This window comes from Lissotriton helveticus, chromosome 5_1, assembly GCF_964261635.1.
Source record: "Lissotriton helveticus chromosome 5_1, aLisHel1.1, whole genome shotgun sequence".
Classification (NCBI taxonomy): Eukaryota; Metazoa; Chordata; class Amphibia; order Caudata; family Salamandridae; genus Lissotriton; species Lissotriton helveticus.
This window is the reverse complement of record NC_136065.1, coordinates 1,425,659,058-1,425,683,789: the sequence shown is the minus strand read 5'-3', so window position 1 is coordinate 1,425,683,789 and position 24,732 is coordinate 1,425,659,058. Positions and strand designations below refer to the sequence as shown.

Genomic DNA, 24,732 nt, shown 5'->3' with positions numbered 1-24,732 from the left:
TGGGGTGGGGTGATCAGAGGACTCTGGTCTCTGGCGCAACCAGACTCCACATCAACATGCTGGAGATCCGGGCAATCCGACTGGCATTGAAATTCTTTCTACCCTCTACCAAGTAAAGTCTAGTGCAGGTGTTCATGGATAAAACCACTGCCATGTGGTACTGCAACAAACAGGGCGGGGTGGGGTCATGGACCCTTTGTTAAGAGGCCCTGCGTTTCTGGACATGGCTGGAACAGCAGGCCATTTCCCTGGTGGTTCAACACCTGGCGGGGTCGCTGAATGCCAGTGCGGACACACCACGCCTCGCGGATCAAACATTGAGTCTCAATCTGGAGATGGCAAAAGGTCTCTTTCAACAGTGGGGATGGATATGTCTGCCTTCGTTGAGAATGCGCAATGTCAGCAGTTCTGTATGCTCGAGTTTTCAAGATGGCTCTCGCTCGGGAATGCTGTTTGTCTGGAGTTTAGCTCAAGCCTCCGGTACGCCTTTCTACCCATACCACTCCTACCCAGACTTCTCAAGAAGATCAGGAACAACCAGGCCCCAATCGTTCAAGTGGCTCCAGACTGTGCATGGAGAGTCTGGTATACTGAGCTCCTGAGCATGGCCATCGATCATCTGATCAGCCTGCCTCTTTGAGAGGATTTTCTGTCACAGCGGCAGGGGATAGTTCTCCACCAGAACCTGTCTACCGCTGCCTTCTTATGTAGAGATTGAGCAACAGCAGCTGACAGCTTTCAACCTTTCTCCCAAAGTCTGCAATGTAATTCTGGCAATCAGGTTTTCCTCCACCAAGACAGTGTACGCCTGCCTTTGGAAAACATGTGTGGCATGGTGTGCAGAAAAGTCCATAGTTCCTCTATCTGCCTCTCTTTCTGAAGTTTTGCTTTTTCCCTTGTCCAGCAGGGCTCTGCACTGGGCACTAGTAAGGGATATCTTTCTACTCTGCCTTCTTGCAGCTACCTGACCAACCCTCCTTGTTTAAAACCCCTTTTGTACATAGGTTCTTGAAAGGGCTCATCCACCTTCCCCCCACCTTCACCATTCCTAATGCCCTCAGTGGGACCTTAGTTTGGTTCTGATATTTTGGATGTGTGCTCCATTAAAACCTCTACAAAACTGTCCACTCAGGCTCCTCACGCTCAAAACAGGCTTTCTGGTAGCCATTACATCCACCGGTAGGGTGAGTGAGCTGCGGGCATTGCCCTCCAAGTTGCAGTATATCTCTATTCACACTGACAAAGTGGTCATTCTCACCAGCGCCTCCTTCCTGCTGAAAGTGGTCACACTATTCCATGTAGGACAGTCCATCACCCTACCTTCCTTCTTCTCTCCTCCACATACCTCTAAAGAAGAGGAGCGACTCCAGTGTCTGGACCCAAAAAGAGCGTCTACCTTGACCACACACATGATTCTGGGTGGGCCACTAACTCTTCGTGGGTTATGTTGGTGCGCAGAAAGGTCGGGCAGTGCAGAAGCACATCATCTCTGGATGGATCATGCTTTTCATCAAAATCTGCTGTGCACTGGCCAAGAAGCAACCTCCTCAAGGCTTGCAAGCTCATTCCACCCCAACTAAAGCTGCGATCACTGCGCTAGCTTGCGGAGTTCGAGTTCTGGATATTTTCCAGGCAGCAACGTGGACTTCCCTGCACACATTCACCACCTGCCTGAACAGTGAGGTCATAGAGATGGGCATTTCTTCCGTTTGGTCCTACATGACTTTCTAGTCTGAAATTGGTCCACAGCCCTCCTCCGGGGATGGTATTGGTTGGGTATCTATTCAAAGGTAAGGAATCTGCGGCTGGATGTCTCCATCACAGGAACAATTTCCTTACCTTTGGTAACGCCTTATCTGGTAGAGACCATATCTAGCTGCAGATTCCTTACAGACCTACCCGTCCTCCCCGCTCTAAGGACAGATTTCTAGGGTCAAGGCTGGTCCCTTTCAGGTCCCTGGTTTTGGACACACTAGTGTCACTGCACTGGCATAGCTCTGTGCTTCTGGAGTTGAAAGTCTGGGAAAGTAACTGACGTCAGTGCATGTAAATAGGTGCCATGGACGTTACTTCCGGCATGGACAATGCCGATGATGCCACGGGAAGCTGATCAATGCCACCTACCAGCGCGCAGGGCTACTGCTCATGAAAAATCTACCAGATCGAGTGATGCCTGGGAAAATTCAAAGGTAAGGAACCTGTAGTTATAGTCTCTACCAGATAAGGCTTTGCCGAACGTGAGTAACTTATTCTTTAATCCCTCCAGGGGCTATTAGAGGGAAGTCTAGCCAGGCCTACCAAGTTTGAGGGTACACTAATCCTAAAATGTAGTGTGCCATATTTTTACATATTAGTACCCTGCCTCGTGGATTTACAAGGCACACTTTAAAGAAGATTTATGAATATATAAAGATACTCTATTGCTACAAGGCAAAGGCAGTTTTCTGTGCCATATGTCATTGCAGTGCATTAAAATGGCAGTTTAGCCAGAACACAGTGGTGCACCAGATGGAAATATATTTTTGTTGTGTATGTGGGTCGTTTAACAGCACACCCCACGTATGACATTTACCTTTCCATGCCATAGACTCATTTATATACACAAAAATGTGATGGATGGAATCCTTTAATTTCAGCCACTGGTAATTCCTCTGGGCCACATCCTGGTTAATTGTTGTTTCACATCATACCACCTCTGTTTGTACCCAGCCATATACAAAACATGGAGGATCTGCCCTGGCAGTTCGACCTGGACTATTCATATTGAGGCAAGGCCAAGACTGATTTGCATATGACTTTGTCCAAACTGAGGTGGCATGGTGGGCAAAAGAATCATGAAATGGTATTCTAACCTGAGCGCTTGCCAGTGGCTAGACGAATTGCAAGCATTCCTCCCATCACCTTTTGTGTATTTCATCTGCCCTAAGTGGCAAGGATATGCCGAGATGTGGATCCCATGTTAACTGTGCCACTGTGTGAAAAGCAGCAACTCTCCTAAGACCACCACGGCACCCTAATAACCCGCCTCTACAACACTAGGATCCAAGGAAAAGCGCTGGACTGGATCACCTCGTTCCTCTCCACCAGTACCCAGAGAGTCCGCCTCCCGCCGTTCCGCTCCACGGCCACCAAGATCATCTGCGGCATACCCCAAGGCTCCTTGCTCAGCCCAACCCTCTTCAATATCTACATGAGCCCCCTCGCCGCCATCGCACGCAATCACAACCTCAACATCATCTCCTACGCCGACGACACCCAGCTGATACTCTCCCTCACCAAAGACCCAACCACCGCCAAAACCAACCACCAGGAAGGAATGAAGAACGTCGCGGAATGGATGAAGCTCAGTCGGCTGAAACTGAACTCAGACAAAACGGAGGTCCTCATCCTCGGACAATCCCCATCCGCCTGGGACGGCTCCTGGTGGCCCACAGCGCTGGGCAACGCACCGTCACCCACGGACCACGCACGCAACCTGGGATTCATCCTGGACTCCTTGCTCACGATGACCAAGCAACTCAACTCCCATTTCATCCTCCTGCTTCAACACCCTGCGCATGCTCCGAAAGATCTTCCGGTGGATCCCCACAGAAACCAGAAAGACGGTCACGCAGGCCCTCGTCACCAGCCGACTAGACTACGGGAACGCCCTTTACGCAGGAACCACAGCCAAACTTCAGAAACGACTTAAGCGCATACAGAACGCCTCCGCACAACTCCTCCTCAACATCCCTCGCCACAGCCACATATCGGCCCACCTGAGAAACCTGCACTGGCTCCCCGTCAGTAAGAGGCTCCTCACCCACGCACACAAAGCACTCCACGACATGGGCCCCGAGTACTTCAACAACCGCCTCTCACCCCTCTCGTTCTACTCTCCTACCCGCCAGCTCCGCTCCGCCAGCCTCGCCCTTGCAACCGTCCCACGGATCTGCAGAGCCACCCCCGGAGGAAGGTCGTTCTCCTACCTGGCCGCCAAGACATGGACCTCCCTCCACGCACACCTACGACTGACCCAGGACCATCTCACCTTCAGGAAACACATCAAGACCTGGCTATTCGAGCAGTAGCGGCCCTTCCCTTCAGCGCCTTGAGACCCTCGCGGGTGAGTAGCGCGCTCTATAAATGTATTGATTGATTGATTGAATGTGCATCTGTGGCACGCACCGGCCTGAGATGAGCTTTCAAATATACTTCATTTTTGGAATAACAAGTGTATTTCAGTATTAGCACAGAACCTATGATATTGAGGACAGAGGTAGCTGTAGTAGAACTATAGACCTGTGGAAAGATACAAAATACTTCCTTGGAGATGTTGTAAAAAGGCATAGTGTCACTGGTTGAAATTCAGAATTGAAGGCTTACATATTCTGGGTTCTGCGCCTCATCATCCGGGCTTAGTGAGAGAACCAATGACTTAAATTAACAGTATGTTTTCTTCTTTACTGAGAGCTGCTTAAAGTAGCATGGGTTCTGCTCTTTGTGTAGTTACAGACCCATTGGTTTTACTGGTACTTATTTATCAAGTGCAGTGATTATCCATTGCTTCAAAAATTTGAAACTTTGATCAGGAAAAGAATGAGGTTCACCTTCAGGTTTTTGTACACATAAGTTCCGGTGTGTACAGGCTCACCTGAGAGACCGTATGCTCACCATAGACCTTTGTGATCTGATACACAAACTAGGTCCAAAGGGTGCATCTTGCAAAGATTAAGATCCCTATGTTTCACAATCGAGGATATTCCCAAAAAAGTGGCTCTAAAAAACCTTTATGGTTGCCAGCTGAGTTTCCGTCTTCACCGGGGGAGGGGGTGACGGAGGGAGGGGGGGTTATCCTATGAAGATGTGCTTTTCAAAAGAACTTGTGTTTCTGATGAGCAATTTTTGTGCAAAAAACATATGATAGCCACTTAATGTATTCCTAACCTCATGCTTAGCATGTATGACCTAATAAGAGGTTGGTGCAACTGTGCTGGTCAACGAAGCAACGCCTGTACTTGGTTCTCTTTTCAGATATTTATCGGAGCCATCATCCCTCTGGGCGCAGCTGAGAAAGATGGCCGCCTGCGGGCAGCTGATGAGCTGCTCTGCATCGACGGGGTGCCAGTGAAAGGAAAGGCACACAAGCAGGTCTTGGATTTAATGACCAATGCAGCTCGGAATGGCCATGTACTTCTCACAGTCCGAAGGAAGATCTACTACGGGGGTACGTTTGAAAGGAGTGTCTACCCCGCTGTGTCGGCATCCATGGCCCGTGAACTGTAAACGTTGGACATGGCTTGTGTACTTTGTTTCTTTGCGTTATGGAAGGGGCACTGTTAGTGCATTACAAAGGTCTTTGAGTAACTTAAGTTAGAACTGATGGAACGACTGTGTTTCTCTGTTAATGTTTTTGCGCTAATATGAACAGTACTGTTTCTTGAAATAGGAATTCATTTGGTTTCAGTTATTATTTATACTACTTTTGATACATTGACAGAAGAGACTAGTACAGGAAGGATTCCCGAAATCCGAATTATGTTTACTTTGAACATATCTATCTTGCTGAATGTAATCTTGGTGAAGATGTTATGTTATGTCATAGAGATTTTTAAAGCGTGCGATTACCCGGAGGTGTCCTGGCACTAGTTACTTCTCGTGCAGCAGAACTAGGAGGGAAGAATTATTTGTTAAAGAGCCAGGTCTTCAACCCTTTCCTAAAAGCCAGCAGGTTGGTAGCATTCCTCAAGTGGACTGGTAGACCATTTCAGGCCTTGGCTGCACCTAAAGAGAAGCTTCTGCCACCCCACAGGGCCTTTTTTGAGGGTGGGACTACCACCAGTTTAGCTTCTGATGATCTCAGAGTTCTTACTGGTCTATACCACTGAAACTGGCGTCTCAAATTATCAGGTCCTCCCCCTTGCAGCGCTTTGAAAACTATACACAGGGACTTAAACTGCACCCGATTTCTGACCGGAAGCCAGTGCAGTTTTTTTATTTCTTTGGAGATTGGGGTAAAATTTGGGTGTACCCGTAAGAAGTCTGGCTGCAGCATTCTGAAGCAGCTGGAGTTTATACAAACACTTTTGCTGAATATTTAGATATAGGCTGTTACAATAGTCCAGCCTTGATAAAACCAATGCTGTGACCACTGATCTCCGGCATTCTAACGGAAGAAGCCGTATTACCTTCTTGACAATTCTCAAAACATGTGCTGTTTTTGAGACCACTGCATTGACCTGGGCTCCCACGGTCAGTTTCTCATCCAACAGAACTCCAAATTTTTCACCTTGTTGGTGGGTGAGGGGAGCGAGCCCAGAGATGCCGGCCACCATTTGGGAGTCCAAAAATTGGGATAATTTCCGAACAACATCACTTCAGTTTTATCAGAGTTCAATTTTAGGCAGTTTTCTGCCATCCATCTTCCTACTGCCTCCATGCAGGACTGAAAACAGACGTCTATTCTCAGTTCTTGGCCGGGTAATAGAGACACCACTGTTTGTGTGTCGTCTGCATAAGATGTGATCCCAAATCCAAAAGCCCTGATAACAGGGGCCAAGGATGAAACATACAAATTAAAGAGTGTAGATGAATCACCATTTCCGTTTCTACATATTATTGACATTCATGGTTCATGCCAGAACCTCTAGACTCGTGACTGGGTAGAGGTCATACACATGTTAAGGATGCTGAAATCAAGAGGAGCCTCCTGGGTCCAGTTGTCCTGCTAGGCAGCCATAGTGTTGTTCCCTTCTTTCCTATGACACTGGAGCGCCTCTTGCTATTTCAGGTGGTATAACTTCAGGTGTGCAGCTTGCTGCTCTAGTTGCTCTGTGTGCCTTCGTATGTATGTCCTCTGGTCATGTTGGGAGATCCTTCTGTCTTACTTACACACGCAGAGCCTACGAAGACATGAATTCATAGCTTTCTTTGTCTCATCACCCCACTCCAGCTTGGCAGTATCTTAAGTCCCACCAGCCAATGATCTGCATTCCCTTTTTAATTTTACACATGTGCTTAAACCTGATGTGAGCACTCTGTTGTCTTTCCCTGCTGTATTATGTTTAGTGCTTGTTTCATTTTCTCAGAGAACCACCTTTGATTCTGGCTTCAGCTACCAGAGTTGAGGCTAAGGTTGTCCGTCCCAAAGCTGCTTGATCACTGAAGGGGCACACTATGTGTGATGTGGATGCTCGGACACCACTCCCTTTAACTCAGTTGCCCTTCTCTGCTTCTTGGGAGCTCTTCTAGCAAGTGACACTTTCCATTACACTTGTTAAACATTGCATACTATTTTTGTGTGCGAGACTGACTAACCCCACGAAGACAGAGTAATTATTGAAAGTGCATAAGAGTACTTGCAGACATCGTGGGATTCTGCCAGTAACCGTGTAACCCGCAAAAGTAACATCTATTTACAGTTTCCTGCAACAATAGCTACTTCTCTTTTAGTGTGCTTGAGTGCATCAGACACATCACTAGTAAAACTTCTTAAGAGTGCGCAGCTGTTGGGATGCAGATGTCCGATACTTGGCGTGGTAGATCGTGAGCCACTGTCCTGAATTCCCTTGTTACCAAGTCTCTGTGCATTTTCGATTTATTGCTTCAGCCTGCAGAAAAGTCATGCATGCCCCATGAGGGCCTGTAGGAAATGGATTCAGGCCAAGAATGGGGCTGTGTGCTCCAGAGGAGCAGAATAAGTGCAGGCCTCCTTTTTCTGTGAGTGACTTTTTTCATCTCACTTGCTTGAGGAGACCTTGCAGTGGAGACAGCAAATCACTCTAGTTGAAGTAACAATCTTTGTTAGGTCTCGGATGCAGTCAGCATAGGTCGTGTGTTTGCCTGACCTGTTGTTTTCAACCTAGAAAGACTGGTCTTCGGATCAGCCCACTAATCATAATTGGAGGGCATGGCTGTCTCTCTCACGTCCCTGATCCTGATTAAATGGCTCTCCTCCCTGTTCTTGTGCTTGTCTCTCCCAGATGCTTTTAGTTCTCACATTGGTCTGATTGGTTGACTTGTATTCTTCCACTTCTGATGCTGCTTGTGTTCAGGGAAGTATTTTTTCTTTAAATTTTAGAAGTCCATGAGAGTGTGTGTGTTTTCTTGCTCTCTCCCTAATTGTCTCACGCCCCCGACAGGGAACAACCAGTTTCTAGGACCCCCTTACTACCAAATCTGCACTACAAAGAGATATGCCTGAGCAACTGTTGTGAGCATAAAACAGCTCCCCTGAAACCAGATTTAACCAAAAAGTGGACTGGCATTTTAGTTTGTGTAGCCTGGTGTAGGTATGGAGTACATTTGTTAAGATTGTTCCAGGAATCTCTCACTGCTCAGTGTCCATGCAGCCCACCCCTGTGTGCTGGGGATGATGTCTGAGTTCCAGGGCTGGTGTCTTTGGCATATAGTCTTCTTGTCAGGTCAGCAACAGACCTGAGGTCCTGCAGCAACTCCACTGGAAGTGCGGCTTGGGAAGAGGCTTGAAGGAAGGCACTGTCACTAAGAAGAACTGGGCATTGAAGAAACGCACATAGTTAGCTGCTGCCTAGAAGCGCACAGCCAAACTGCCTGGAGAAATACTGAGCTGTGTGTGAAGCACAAGGACCGATCAAGAAACGTGGAAGAAACTGCTTTGTCCAGAGTTGTTTTGCCCCCTAGCCCCCACACCGCCTCCCTTTACTAGTGCATCACCTCGCAGTGTCCCTCTGGAGTTCAGACGCCAACCTCTGGAATTTGCAGAGCTGGAGGAGAGACCCCTTCTGAACCAGTACTTGAGTTTCCAGGGCTTGGATGTGACCAGCTGCTGTTACTGCTATGATTGCCCTCTTTGCATCTGATTGTCCTCACTACTGCTGCTGGATCTTGGTGTGCTGGCATCAAACATCAGCCACAGCCTCCCATTGGCCTCCTCTATAGCTCCCTCCAGCACCTTGATATCGTGACTTGACTTGGTTGGATCTGCCCTCGTATTGTGGAGGGTGGAGCTAAAGGATGTTGATTGGCTCCTTCTGTGACATCCCAGAGCTGGTCATATCCTCCGCTCCCTTGCATTAGCTCATGGCCTGCGTGCTCCTTCCTCAACGTCCCAGAGCTGGTCATATCCTCCGCTTCCGAGCATTAGGTCATGGCCTGCGTGCTCCTTCCCCGACATCCCAGAGCGGGTCATATCCTCCGCTCCCTAGCATTAGCTCATGGCCTGCGTGCTCCTTCCTCAACATCCCAGAGCTGGTCATATCCTCCGCTTCCTAGCATTAAGTCATGGCCTGCGTGCTCCTTCCCCGACATCCCAGGGCGGGTCATATCCTCCGCTCCCTAGCATTAGGTCATGTCCTGCGTGCTCCTTCCCCGACATCCCAGGGCGGGTCATATCCTCCGCTCCCTAGCATTAGGTCATGTCCTGCGTGCTCCTTCCCCGAGATCCCAGAGCTGGTTATATCCTCCACTCCCTATATCCTCTGCTCCCTAGCATTAGATCATGGCCTGTGTGCTCCTTCCCTGACATCCCAGAGCTGGTCATTACCTCCGCTCCCTAGCATTAGGTCATGGCCTGCGTGCTCCTTCCCCGACATCCCAGAGCTGGTCATATACTCCGCTCCCTAGCATTAGGTCATGGCCTGCGTGCTCCTTCCCCGACATCCCAGAGCTGGTCATATCCTCCGCTCCCTAGCATTAGCTCATGGCCTGCGTGCTCCTTCCTCAACCTCCCAGAGCTGGTCATAACCTCCGCTCCCTAGCATTAGGTCATGGCCTGCGTGCTCCTTCCCCGACATCCCAGAGCTGGTCATATCCTCTGCTCCCTAGCATTAGGTCATGGCCTGCGTGCTCCTTCCCCGACATCCCAGAGCTGGTCATATCCTCTGCTCCCTAGCATTAGCTCATGGCCTGCGTGCTCCTTCCTCAACATCCCAGAGCTGGTCATATCCTCCGCTTCCTAGCATTAAGTCATGGCCTGCGTGCTCCTTCCCCGACACCCCAGGGCGGGTCATATCCTCCGCTCCCTAGCATTAGGTCATGTCCTGCGTGCTCCTTCCCCGACATCCCAGGGCGGGTCATATCCTCCGCTCCCTAGCATTAGGTCATGTCCTGCGTGCTCCTTCCCCGACATCCCAGAGCTGGTTATATCCTCCGCTCCCTATATCCTCTGCTCCCTAGCATTAGATCATGGCCTGTGTGCTCCTTCCCTGACATCCCAGAGCTGGTCATAACCTCCGCTCCCTAGCATTAGGTCATGGCCTGCGTGCTCCTTCCCCGACATCCCAGAGCTGGTCATATCCTCCGCTCCCTAGCATTAGGTCATGGCCTGCGTGCTCCTTCCCCGACATCCCAGAGCTGGTCATATCCTCTGCTCCCTAGCATTAGCTTATGGCCTGCGTGCTCCTTCCTCAACGTCCCAGAGCTGGTCATAACCTCCGCTCCCTAGCATTAAGTCATGGCCTGCGTGCTCCTTCCCCGACATCCCAGAGCTGGTCATATCCTCTGCTCCCTAGCATTAACTCATGGCCTGCGTGCTCCTTCCTCAACGTCCCAGAGCTGGTCATAACCTCCGCTCCCTAGCATTAGGTCATGGCCTGCGTGCTCCTTCCTCAACGTCCCAGGGCTGGTCATATCCTCCGCTCCCGAGCATTAGGTCATGGCCTGCGTGCTCCTTCCCCGACATCCCAGAGCTGGTCATATCCTCTGCTCCCTAGCATTAGCTCATGGCCTGCGTGCTCCTTCCTCAACGTCCCAGATCTGGTCATAACCTCCGCTCCCTAGCATTAAGTCATGGCCTGCGTGCTCCTTCCCCGACATCCCAGAGCTGGTCATATTCTCTGCTCCCTAGCATTAACTCATGGCCTGCGTGCTCCTTCCTCAACGTCCCAGCGCTGGTCATAACCTCCGCTCCCTAGCATTAGGTCATGGCCTGCGTGCTCCTTCCCCGACATCCCAGAGCTGGTCATATCCTCTGCTCCCTAGCATTAACTCATGGCCTGCGTGCTCCTTCCTCAACGTCCCAGAGCTGGTCATAACCTCCGCTCCCTAGCATTAGGTCATGGCCTGCGTGCTCCTTCCCCGACATCCCAGAGCTGGTCATATCCTCTGCTCCCTAGCATTAACTCATGGCCTGCGTGCTCCTTCCTCAACGTCCCAGAGCTGGTCATATCCTCCGCTCCCGAGCATTAGGTCATGGCCTGCGTGCTCCTTCCCCGACATCCCAGAGCTGGTCATATCCTCTGCTCCCTAGCATTAACTCATGGCCTGCGTGCTCCTTCCTCAACATCCCAGAGCTGGTCATATCCTCCGTGTTGGAACCTGGGATGACAGGTTACCTAGGGTAGCCTGGCCTAGGGTAAGACACAATACTAGAGGCTTAAGTGTGAAGGTTGCAAACCACCCAACAGTAAATCCACGCAATAGCACACAAAAAGGACACTACACCAATGTATGTAAAAATATGTACTGGTTTATAAAAAAATAATAATATCTCTGCTCTTTTGTTCCAAAATTTACAGCTTAGGACATTTCAGTTTGTCTTGGAAATAGCAAATATACCTTATAAACTGCTAAGCAAATTATCAACTAGCTTTTTCAGTACATTACATTTAGTCAAGCACTATAACCATGTCTGGCAGGTAACACTAATATTTTCATAGATCAGATAATTACACAATGTACTCTGCTTTTACTCCTCCATAATTCTACTCCATCAGGGGGGGCAAGTTGTCACTAATTGTCAAGAACCAGGGGTTAAATGAGGCCTTTATATTCCTTTCACCCCACAGGTAAAGCCAGGCTTCTTGAATCGGTCAGTTTTGGGAAGTTATGTCACTCGTTTTTCAGGCCCTCCACCCTCTTCCTCTCAATCAGGGTTGCCCAGTGTGAGGAGGAAGCCAGACGATCAGGAGGCCTAACCAGCTCTCCCTCGCCACCCCTCACTCTTCCCTGCTTACTTGCGAGGGTGGCCAGCAGGCGGTTCTTCCGCTCACCCTCTGTGCCTCAAGACGCTTCTCCTCAGCTGATCGGCCCTCCCGCCCCCTCACAGAGGAGCGGAGGCCCTCCAAGGAGCAAAACCGAGGCGCTGTCACGGTGATTCAGCCACTCAACAGGGCTGTTCCTCACCGACAAGGATCTGTCCCTCGGCGCTCGGATCGGTCCCCAGCCACTCGACGAAGCCGCCTCCTTCTCTCAGCTCTCCTCAGCGGCGGAAATCGTCGATTCTCACACACGGGTTCTTCTGCGCATGCGCGGAGGTATAGTGTCTCCGCACCGGGCCTGCTCGGCATTAGGCCCCTCCTGCAAGGTAGTCCCCAATTCAGTGGGAAATTAGCGCGCTGGCGCCGGACATGAGCACTTCGCTCTCACTCTCCTGATCCAGCCGGGCGCTGTCACAGAGCGCGGAAGGCGCCCCCGGGGTCCCGATCACAGCGATAGCCTCACAAGACTGCCCAGGCCTAATGGGACCTTTCTCCGCTCTCCGCCACCTTGACAGTTGGGAGAGTGATTGCTCACTTCAAGTCCAGATACTGGTAAGAGGAGCCCAGCGCTACCCAGGCCAGGAGCTTACTACTTGCCCTAGGGAGGGAGGGGGGATCAAAAGGGGGCTCCCACAGGATTAAGCCACAGTGCACTTTTCCAGCACTAGACCACCAGCCCTCCTTACTGGACAGATTTAGGGGCACAGGAGACCTCTTAATTCAGTTCCCAGATCACGAAAGTTAACCCCTACACCTAACTGTCCAGGGTCAGCAGGATGAACTAGCTTGGCTAGGACAACAGGAATGGGCGGTGGGAAAGCCTTGACAGAGGGCTACTCTTGTAGAGCAATCCACCCTTCAGGATCCTACCCCTACCAGACCTCAGCCTTCACTCTAACTGCTCCTCACTGACAGACAAAATGGCTGTCCAGCATTCCGCCTTTTATAGGCTGACCCTCAGGAGTCCAGAAGGGACCAGAAAGTTCTGGAACGCCCTATACTAGTCTATGGGCAAGTTCTGGGTTTGGCAGTTAGGGCAGTTGGTAGCCACCATTTTGTGGTTCCAACTATATTCCTGTCAGAACAGGCCTCTAGGCCTGAGGTGAAAAACTATGAGGGGGGAAAAGAACACCTATCCCCTTGACCAACACCTAGAAAAAGTTAGTGGACACAACAATTAATTAAGGTATGAGGGGCAAAAAGGGGACAAAATAAATAATAAATTGGAGGGACTACGCAGAAAGCCAGACAGGTCTAACACTCCGCTTCCTAGCATTAAGTCATGGCCTGCGTGCTCCTTCCCGACATCCCAGAGCTGGTTATATCCTCCGCTCCCTATATCCTCTGCTCCCTAGCATTAGATCATGGCCTGTGTGCTCCTTCCCTGACATCCCAGAGCTGGTCATGACCTCCGCTCCCTAGCATTAGGTCATGGCCTGCATGCTCCTTCCCCGACATCCCAGAGCTGGTCATATCCTCTGCTCCCTAGCATTAGCTCATGGCCTGCGTGCTCCTTCCTCAACGTCCCAGAGCTGGTCATAACCTCCGCTCCCTAGCATTACGTCATGGCCTGCGTGCTCCTTCCCCGACATCCCAGAGCTGGTCATATCCTCTGCTCCCTAGCATTAACTCATGGCCTGCGTGCTCCTTCCTCAACGTCCCAGAGCTGGTCATAACCTCCGCTCCCTAGCATTAGGTCATGGCCTGCGTGCTCCTTCCTCAACGTCCCAGAGCTGGTCATATCCTCCGCTCCCGAGCATTAGGTCATGGCCTGCGTGCTCCTTCCCCGACATCCCAGAGCTGGTCATATCCTCTGCTCCCTAGCATTAGCTCATGGCCTGCGTGCTCCTTCCTCAACGTCCCAGAGCTGGTCATATCCTCCGCTCCCGAGCATTAGGTCATGGCCTGCGTGCTCCTTCCCCGACATCCCAGAGCTGGTTATATCCTCCGCTCCCTATATCCTCTGCTCCCTAGCATTAGATCATGGCCTGTGTGCTCCTTCCCTGACATCCCAGAGCTGGTCATGACCTCCGCTCCATAGCATTAGGTCATGGCCTGCATGCTCCTTCCCCGACATCCCAGAGCTGGTCATATCCTCCGCTCCCTATATCCTCTGCTGCCTAGCATTAGATCATGGCCTGTGTGCTCCTTCCCTGACATCCCAGAGCTGGTCATAACCTCCGCTCCCTAGCATTAGCTCATGGCCTGCGTGCTCCTTCCTCAACGTCCCAGAGCTGGTCATATCCTCCGCTCCCGAGCATTAGGTCATGGCCTGCGTGCTCCTTCCCCGACATCCCAGAGCTGGTCATATCCTCTGCTCCCTAGCATTAGCTCATGGCCTGCGTGCTCCTTCCTCAACGTCCCAGAGCTGGTCATAACCTCCGCTCCCTAGCATTACGTCATGGCCTGCGTGCTCCTTCCCCGACATCCCAGAGCTGGTCATATCCTCTGCTCCCTAGCATTAGCTCATGGCCTGCGTGCTCCTTCCTCAACGTCCCAGAGCTGGTCATAACCTCCGCTCCCTAGCATTAGGTCATGGCCTGCGTGCTCCTTCCTCAACGTCCCAGAGCTGGTCATATCCTCCGCTCCCGAGCATTAGGTCATGGCCTGCGTGCTCCTTCCCCGACATCCCAGAGCTGGTCATATCCTCTGCTCCCTAGCATTAGGTCATGGCCTGCGTGCTCCTTCCCCGACATCCCAGGGCGGGTCATATCCTCCGCTCCCTAGCATTAGGTCATGTCCTGCGTGCTCCTTCCTCAACCTCCCAGAGCTGGTCATAACCTCCGCTCCCAAGCATTAGGTCATGGCCTGCGTGCTCCTTCCCCGACATCCCAGAGCTGGATATATCCTCCGTTCCCGAGCATTAGGTCATGGCCTGCGTGCTCCTTCCCCGACATCCCAGAGCTGGTCATATCCTCTGCTCCCTAGCATTAACTCATGGCCTGCGTGCTCCTTCCTCCGACATCCCAGAGCTGGTCATATCCTCCGCTCCCTAGCATTAGGTCATGGCCTGCGTGCTCCTTCCCCGACATCCCAGAGCTGGATATATCCTCCGCTCCTTAGCATTAGCTCATGGCCTGCGTGCTCCTTCCCCGACATCCCAGAGCTGGTCATATCCTCTGCTTCCTAGCATTAACTCATGGCCTGCGTGCTCCTTCCCCGACATCCCAGAGCTGGTCATATCCTCTGCTTCCTAGCATTAACTCATGGCCTGCGTGCTCCTTCCCCGACATCCCAGAGCTGGTCATATCCTCCGCTCCCTATATTCTCTGCTGCCTAGCGTTAGATCATGGCCTGTGTGTATATGCAGTAGTGAGCAGTGGGACGGGGTAAGCAGTCTGGGGCACCAAGACCAACAGGAAGGGGAGATCGAGCTAGAAACTCCAAAGACAGTGACAGGTGAGAAGAGTCGGAGATGGCCCCGGGCCCTGACCGCTCGACCCCGCTGCGCAGAGTGCACCTGTGCAGATCCAGCACGCCAAGAAGAGCCTGTGGCCGTGGGGCAGGGGCCCTCTCTCAAATGTGTTCCACAGACCTCCTGTGGCTCCGATCCAATCAAGTAAAAACCTTTATTTGTATTCTTGAATATTCAACATTTCATCCGAGGGTATAAGAAAGTACAGTATATTTTGGTAAGACAAGGACACACGTGGCTGTTGACGTGTGACATGCTGCACAGAGTTCTGGGCATGTTTGAGCTGCACGGCTTCGCTGCCCTGAGATTTATGTTCGGTGTTTTTGCACCAAGTGGGTGTAGTTTGTGGCAGTGTGCTGCCAGTCTAACTAACGTCAACACTTCCTTTGTGTCACAGAAAAGCATGCTGACGACGACGACCCGCAGGCCCTGGCCGCTGCGCAGAACGGCTCCCCCCGACTCAACCGCGTGGAGAGCATCAACAGGGCCCCCCCAGAAGCATACGATGTCCTCCTGCAGCGGAAGGAAAGCGAAGGCTTCGGCTTTGTGATCCTCACCTCCAAAAACAAGCCGCCGCCTGGAGGTAAGTGCCAGTCGGAGCAGCGCCCCCACGCTTCACCTGCGCGGCGCTTGCATGATTACAGAGCTTGGTGGCTTTCAAGCCGGTGTTTGCTTGCTCCCATGCAGGGAGCATCTGTCCTCGCTGCGTGCTTCCGCCTCCTTGTTTTGCCGCTGAGTTGGTATCATATCATACTATTAATTATTAGATGTAAACTCTTTCCTGTAGTCGGTCTCTCAATGAATTCATTCGTTGTGAATCTGGCTTCGTGTTTTATTGCTTCGTTTGTTCCCTTTCACTTTACAGTTTCAGGTTTCAACCTTTGTGTTTTTTGTATTTCTAAAGAAATGCTTTTTAATTTTTGGACTTTCATACGCACCATTGCGACTCTGAAACCTAAGGTACAAAATGCAAATTGAGGTTTACAAAATAACTTTAGGAGTATGCCTGCTTGAAGCACGAATGAAAAGCAGATACTTGGAATGGGACTCCATACTGCTCTAGGACAGATTACAGAATTGGCACATGAACTTGCATTCTTTTAACCTAGGTGAAGGGGTTAACACTCCCGTTGCACGGGCCTCTTTTTGTGCACCTGCCTCGTCACTACCCTCTCTCTGCCCTCTCTAGCCATGTACAAACCCCTCACTCTTTACTTGTCTACTCCACTCTGAGCATTGTGGGTAGCATAAGTGATTTCATGCGCTCTTTGACCCGTGATGACATCACAGCGTTGAGCCCTGGCCCACCTTTGCCCATTATATTTTCTGCTGACGGACTATGACAATTAATTCTTGCCCCCGTCTATAACATCTGAAAGCCCTTTGGTGGACCTAGAGATTTGTTCCAGCCTTGTTTTGACTTGAGAAGGTAATGAATTGTGAGGCTGAAATGTGTCAACTATACACCAGGAGAAGTCCATTTTGAAAGGACAAAGACAAAATTCAGCTGCTGACCGTTGCCGCAATCCCAGTAAGATTTACCACACGTGTTAATATGATCACTTAATAACATTTTATCCAGCTCAAGGTGCTAAATTTAAATATTTTGTATGTCTCTTTTAAAATATTTGTGACATTGGTTGTTTAAATAGAGGCTGCCAATTATTACTGATTATTCAATGATGCTAAAGATGATGGTTTTAACTTGCTGTGTTTTATGTATTTTGCAGTTTTATGTTTTTTAATTACTGAATAAAGTATTTGTGACTGACTGACACCACACATGTAGAGCTCGGTGGTTTGTGACAGTGTACTGTCTCAGGACGAACCATGCTCCGAGTTTAGGACTGGTTGTCTTATTGTTAAACATGTGTTCTATGCAAGGACAGTGCAGATTTTTAACTTTTGATTGCCGCATTATGCAGAATACATTATTATGAAATGATAAGCCTACAGATTTCATGTTTTCATTTAGGTATCTGTTTAGCTATTATGGAGACCTTCAAAGGAGATATCCGCATGGAAGCACTGTGAATATTGTATTGAAAATAATTTCTTACTGTCCAATAATTCATGTTTTATGGTTGACAAAGCACCACGGGTGGGTCTGTCCTGCTAGTACTTCTCTCTTAGTTTGATTGACATGGGGAGGGCATGGAGTGGAATCACATGTCACTGAGACCCCAGATAGGAAGGCGGGGCCGGGAGGTTCAGAGGCCAAGCCAGCATTACCCCCATCCCACTGCTGCTCATCGGCATCTATTCGAACAAGGCCCTAGGGTAAAGAAGGAAATATTTATTTATTTTTATTTATTTAAAGAGTTTTATATAGCGCTGGCTAGACCCGGAGGTATCAGAGCGCTTTACATGAGAATCAACAATTTAACAGAAAAAGTTCAACAATTACACAAAACATTAAAAACATAAGCAATACAATTAGGAGAGGAGAGAAGAGAAAGGAGAGAGAAAAGTAGTGGAGGGGGCAGGGGAGGTGAGAAAGGGAGGATAAGGAAAGAGACAATAAGGAGAGACGAAAAGAAGTCTGTCAAAAGACCGACTGGGTAGGTGACGACCACGGAGGGAATCCACGGCCCATCTCCCCTATAGCTAAACCGAGTAGCTCCATCGGGCATCAGACAAAATAGTTGAGTCTCAAATAAATTGAGAGAGGAGAGGAGAGACATAGATAGAGGGAGGATGCGGGAGGAGCCGACAGGCGAGAAGAAAGGAGGGGCAACAATGTGGTTCAACAATATACCAGAAAAAGATCAGCCAGTAAACATAATATCAAACAATCAGCAATACGTTAGAAGAGGAGCGAAAGGAGAGAAAAAGTAGTGGGGGGTAGGGGAGGTGAGAAAGTGAGGATAAGGGAAGAGACAACCATAGAGACGAAAGGAAGTCTGTCTAAGGACCGACTGGGTAGGTGACGACCACGAAGGGAATCCACGGCCCATCTCCCCTATAGCTAAACCAAGTAGCTCCATTGGGCATCATACAAAATAGTTTGGTCTCAAGTGGCGGGGGAAGAGGTTCGCAGAAAAAACAGGGTGGGGACAAAGGGCAAGGGCAGGTGAGGGTAGAGGACAGAAGCTGGAAAGGGTAGGAGCGGAGAGGGGGAAGTGTAGGGGGAAGGGAGAGGGGGAATATAAGGTTAGTAGAGATGCAGAAGCGTTTGCCCGAAGTCCGGCTGGGTAGGTGATAGTCAAAATAGGGAGCCAAAAGTCAATCTCCCCTATAGCTCGCGGGGTAGCTCTGCCGGGCATCATACAGAAGTAGCTAGGTCTCAGCTTTCCAGGGCAGGGGAGGAATGAAAACATCATAGAGGGTCCCGCTTCTCTGCTCGTGGGACGGGTGTTGGCTCAGCAATGCACGCAGGAGTTCTTAGTAGGGGAGAGTATGGAGACAGCAGGATGTCAATTGTCTCAAGCGGTGGGCCCTCCAACCTGGAAAAAGCAGTCAGTCCTAGCACACAAAACGGGAGTAGCGGTGATCGCCGCCATGTAAGTAAACCACTGCCTCTTGATACCGGTAATAGATCTGAGGTTCTCCCATACAGTCTCTTGTTGCTTTTACTCCCATCTTTGTCTATTTCTGGAGTTTGGATAAGGCCTGCTGGGATACTGCATGACTATATACCCTTATCGGGTTAGTAGCTGATACTAGAACTCTATCCGAAGACCAGGCAGACTCTCGTATACTTACCCGAAACGCCTATATCAATCAATTCCTTTAAACCTTTGGGCACCTGGAACATAATAAGTCACAGAAGGACTACCCTGGTTGGAACCTTTTTCAATTATCATACAAGAGTGCTTCCAATCTCCCCCTTCGTGATAGGCCTCAGCATTACTACACTACAGTCCTGTAAATCAACATCTCTAGGATTTACAGAACATAAAGAACTGTACAAATTAAATCGTATTTAACCTGAAGTATTGATACATTTATAAATAGTCAAGAAGTACCAGCCCCATCATATATAGATCGGCGGTCCATATCAACACAGGAATCTGTGGCTCGATTCCCAGAAGAAGGCTCAAGTGCAATTCCGATAAATCTGAGGTACTCTTTTTCGGGTGCGATACAGAGCCTAGCTGGCAGGCCTGGTGGCCCGTCGCCATGTTCCCTCCGTCCGGCTCTTCCCCTATGGCTAAAAACTTGGGGGTTAAGATGGACAAGGGGCTGACGATGAAAGACCAGATCCTTGGGGTGACCGGTACCTGCTTCGGCCTATTAAAAATGCTGCGGAGGTTTTTGCCTCTTCTGTCAGAGGAGCATAGGAGGCTGACTGTGCAGGCTCTGATAGGCTCCAGGTTGGATTATGCCAACATTCTTTACCTGGGCCTACCAGAGTACCTACTACAGCGGCTTCAAGTTGCACAGAATGCGGCGGCCAGGGCCATTTTTGGTCTAAATCGACGTACCAGCGTCTCTGGGCTACTGCTGACGCTGCACTGGCTACCCATCCGCAAACGGATTGCCTTCAAGGCTATGACTTTGGCCTACAAGGCGCTCCACGCGGTGGGGGCAAAGTATCTCCAAAAGAGACTGGCCTTTTATCATCCGGCTCGCTCGCTGAGGTCGGAATCTCTACTCTTGGCGGTGGTTCCTCGTGTTAAGAGGGCCCGCCTGGGGGGCCGCTCCTTTAGTCTATTGGCCCCACAGATGTGGAATTCGTTGCCGCTCCCACTGCGGGGGGCTACTACTCTTCTGGAGTTTAGGAAAGGGCTCAAAACCTGGCTGTTCTCTCAGTAGTCTTCCAGGTAGTTTCTCTTTTTTATTGTCTGCGTGTCGTTTACTTTCTTTTAACTGTGTTATGTTATCCTGCATTACTTTCCCTTACCTAAAGCGCCGGGACACTCTTTTTGAGTAACCGTTGCGCTATACAAAAGAATAAATAACATAACATAACATAACATAACAGGCGCTGTCATAGCGCCTAAACGCGCATCGGAACTAATCACAATCTCGCCACACTACTATGTACTATACTAGATAAAGACATATCTCTGATTTTAACTGTACTATTATAATTGTTTATTTTGTGTTTAAAATTGATTGTATGCTTACTGTTTAAAAATGAATTGTAGAACTTATTGTACCTTTTACTTTGCCATGTTTTAATAAATACTGACTTTTTAAATAAAATTTTCCTTGCTTGACATTATATTTTTCCCTGCTCAAAAATGACACACTACCTATAGACGCCCACATTTATTACTGCTTAGGAAGATATTTACATTGTGCTTTACCCTGTCCTAGAAGTATTCTACTGAATCAGGGGGTCCTTGTTACTTTAAATATATACCCTTATCCCACATCTGTGTCAGAGATCAGCAGCATGTTCAAACATCAGTGTTTTGGGGCCTGTTCTCCTCTAAGGTGATGGCGCAAAGAACTCCGTCGCCCTGACAGAGGTGCTGACTGGCAGATTTTTAAATGTTCGTCGGCCCATCGGGTATTTCAATCCTTGACGGGAACCAATGTGTTGTAACTTTGGCGGACGGCTCAGTCAAAACTGAGTTTGCGTTGTTAGAGCACCCCGTGTGTGTGCTTTTGAAAAGCAGTGCAACCTCTGCTGTCGACTGGATCTCACCCACAATCTGTGAGGAATTTGATTCTCATAAATGACACAACAAGCTGATGCCTTTCAGTCTGCTTCTAGTTTGTCAGCTAAATTCTCTGCCAACAAACTTGGCATCTGAATTTTGGCTGAAAAACACGTAATGGAGGGATTGTGGCAAAATAAGTACGGTTCATTAGTCACAAACATGCTGTGTTTAGTGCCTCAAGCTGTTCCTCACCGATGAGGCCCAATGAGGACGTGGTCGCCTTTATTGCCTCCTTAGAGGCCATTGCCCAGCAGTTGGGAGTTAGACTGCTCCTTTTCAGGCGGTGGCAACTTTGGTCAGTGTAGGCTGAAACGTGATGTGATGGAAAGCTACCCAGATCTGTGTGGTGAGACGCACTGGCTCCGGTGACCGCACGCTTCACAGTTTGTGGCACCTGTTCATTAGCACAACACCGCACGAGGAATAGTAAAGCACAGTAACACACAATCATAAAATGACAAAGAATAGTGGTTCATAGGTCGCTTCTTGTCCCTAGTTGCACTGTTTACACAATCTTCGGGTAGATAAAAGGGCAAAGAAACATTTCTATACCAAGATTTGTATATTTTCTTTAACTAGAACCATCTACACCAGGAAAGTGACAGAAGGATGCCCAGATTTCGGGGTTGCCCTTACACCCGGCTCTCCTTGTATCCTTTCCTTTATTTACGTGCTCTGAAGTATTGAAGGTGACTTGAGGGCGTTTAATAAAGTTTATTTATTTTTATTCATTTATGTATTTGTGTAGCACACTAATGCGTCTAGGCGCTGACATCACTGTCTCAGACCGGCCACAGGGCATCAAGAGAAGAACAAGAATCACTGCATAGCTTTAGGCCTGAAAGAGCCAGGTCTTTAAGCTTTTCCTGAATGATATCAGGTCTGGTGAGTTTTTCAACGGGAGTGGCATTTGATTCCAAAGTCTGGTGATAATGTAAAAAAAGCCTTTTCCTCCCCAATTGGCAAGGCGTGCCTTGGGGACCTCCACCAGCCGAAGGGAAGCAGACCGCAACATTCTAGGAGGAGTGTACCAACAAAAGTGGTCGATAGGCAGGACCCTGCTTGTGCAGCACCCTAAAGGCGATGCAAAGGGCCTTAAGCCTGATCCTCTTATCCACCGGCAGCCAGTGGAGGGAATTAAGGGCCGCCTTTGCAGACGCGTATTTAGGTAGTTTGAATAGCAGGCGGGCAGCTGAATTTTGCAAGCCTTGCAACTTGGTAAGAAGAGCTTTATTCATACCAATCTGGAAGCTGTTGCAGTAGTCCAGCCTAGACAGCACTAGTGCTGAGACTACTGTTTTCTGTAAGTCAGATGCAGGGGCGGCTGGTGACATTTGAAAGTGGTGAGGCGTAAACTAATTTGCATGTTGCACCGCAGCGAGCGCAGCGAGCGAGCCCGAACCACCTTGCATCCATCCATACATCATTCATGCATCCACCCATCCATCCATCCACCAATTCTGCATCCATCCTGCATCCATCATTCATTCATGCATCCACCCATCCATCATCCATCATTCATTCATGCATTCACCCATCCATCCATCCTGCATCCATCATTCATTCATGCATCCACCCATCCACCCATCCATCCTGCATCCATCATTCATTCATGCATCCACCCATCCATCCACCCACCCATCCTGCATCCATCATTCATTCATCCACCCATCCATCCACCCATCCAGCATCCATCATTCATTCATTCATGCATCCACCCATCCATCCACCATCCATCATTCATTCATGCACCCATCCACCCTGCATCCATCCTGCATCCATCATTCATCCACCCATCCTGCATCCATCATTCATTCTTTCATGCATCCATCCATCCATCCATCCACCCATCCAGCATCCATCCTTCATCCATCCTGCATCCATCCATCCATCCATCATTCATTCATGCACCCATCCATCCACCCTGCATCCATTATTTATTCATTCATCCACCCATCCTGCATCCATCCTGCATCCATCATTCATTCATTCATGCACCCACCCATCCATCCACCCATCATTCATCCATCATCCATCCATCATCCATCCACCCATCCTGCATCCATCATTCATTCATGCACCCATCCATCCTGCATCCATCATTCATTCATCTACCCATCCACCCATCCTGCATCCATCCTGCATCCATCATTCATTCATGCATCCACCCATCCATTCATCCACCCATCATTCATCCTGCATCCATTCATGTGTCCACCCATCCATCCACCCATCCTGCATCCATCATTCATGCACCCATCCATCCACCCATCCATCCTGCATCCATCATTCATTCATGCACCCATCCATCCATCCTGCATCCATCATTCATTCATGCACCCATCCATCCATCCACCCATCCTGCATCCATCATTCATTCATCCACCCATCCATCCAGCATCCATCATTCATTCATGCATCCATCCATCCACCCACCCACCCATCCATCCACCCACCCATCCATCATCCATCCTGCATCCATTCCTGCATCCACCCATCCATCCATCATTCATTCATGCACCCATCCATCCACCCTGCATCCATCCTGCATCCATCATTCATTCATCCACTCATCCTGCATCCATCCTGCATCCATCATTCATTCATGCATCCACCCATCCATTCATCCACCCATCATTCATCCATCATCCATCCATCATTCATCCATCATCCATCCATCCATCCACCCATCCTGCATCCATCATTCATTCATGCACCCATCCATCCACCCTGCATCCATCCTGCATCCATCATTCATTCATCTACCCATCCTGCATCCATCCTGCATCCATCATTCATTCATGCATCCACCCATCCAATCATCCACCCATCATTCATCCTGCATCCATTCATGCATCCACCCATCCTGCATCCATCATTCATGTATTTTTATGACCATATAACTTGCACACAGCTTGTCAGTGTTTAATACCAGTCTCGAACCTTGTACTCCAGCACCAATGATACATGATTAATATTAATTGTTTTTAAAAACATGTATTTATTCGACACCAATTTCACACCTTAGTCGGAACATCATTTTTATTTGTTTTTTAAAATATCTATTTATTTAACACCAAAGTAAGTCATGTATACATTTTTATGGTTCGATAAGAGGCTCGAACCTGGTTTCCCAGCACCAAAGTCGGCCGTGCTATCCGTCAGGGGTTATGTAACCGGGCTATGTAGTGACCAGCCAATCCTGCGCCAGGATTGGCTGGGGGGACACCATGACTCCTCGCCCAGTCGCCCTGTGTAACCCCGGGGGCTGCGGTCCGCCCCTTGGTCCTCTCTCTAAGGGGGAATTCACAAGAAAACGATCTGCGCATGCGCGGGCATGTTTGTGCCCAAAAATACACTTGCGCAGCTGCAGCAGCCCGATCCTTCCCACCCCCCCCTTGCGCACTCCGGGAAGGTCGGGTGTCTCCCGGTTTCCCGGCCGGCAGATAGCGCGATTTTTTAAAATAATTGTGTTTGGCTTCTAGTGACGACGTGGTGGGTCCATGGGGCTTAGTGGGGCTTCGCCCCTACGCCCCAATGGACGCACCGCGCCTGGTCAGATGGTATGAAGCAGAAGATTTTTCTTAAAATCTTTAAGATGAACCAGTTGGCTGATGTGATTGCATTCACATGTTGGGAGAGTGAGAGAGTTGTGTCAACGATGACTCCCAGGTTCCTGGCCTTGGGAACTGGCGTGGGAAGGGGGCCAAGTTCACTGGGTCACCAGTCTGAGGACCCATGGGTGACATCCCTGCCAAAGAGAAGA

At 49.5% G+C, this 24,732-nt stretch overlaps 1 protein-coding gene across 3 annotated transcripts in view; it reads left to right on the top strand.

Moving 5' to 3' along the window:
* MAGI3 (membrane associated guanylate kinase, WW and PDZ domain containing 3) overlaps positions 1–24,732 on the top strand; it is a 1,411,302-nt gene that overhangs the window by 1,155,791 nt on the left and 230,779 nt on the right. For all 3 annotated transcript variants that reach the window (XM_078644434.1, XM_078644433.1, XM_078644435.1), the window contains 2 exons: positions 5,014–5,206; positions 15,749–15,934. In XM_078644434.1, the coding sequence (XP_078500560.1) occupies positions 5,014–5,206; positions 15,749–15,934 (379 nt within the window). The remainder of the gene's footprint in view (positions 1–5,013; positions 5,207–15,748; positions 15,935–24,732) is intronic.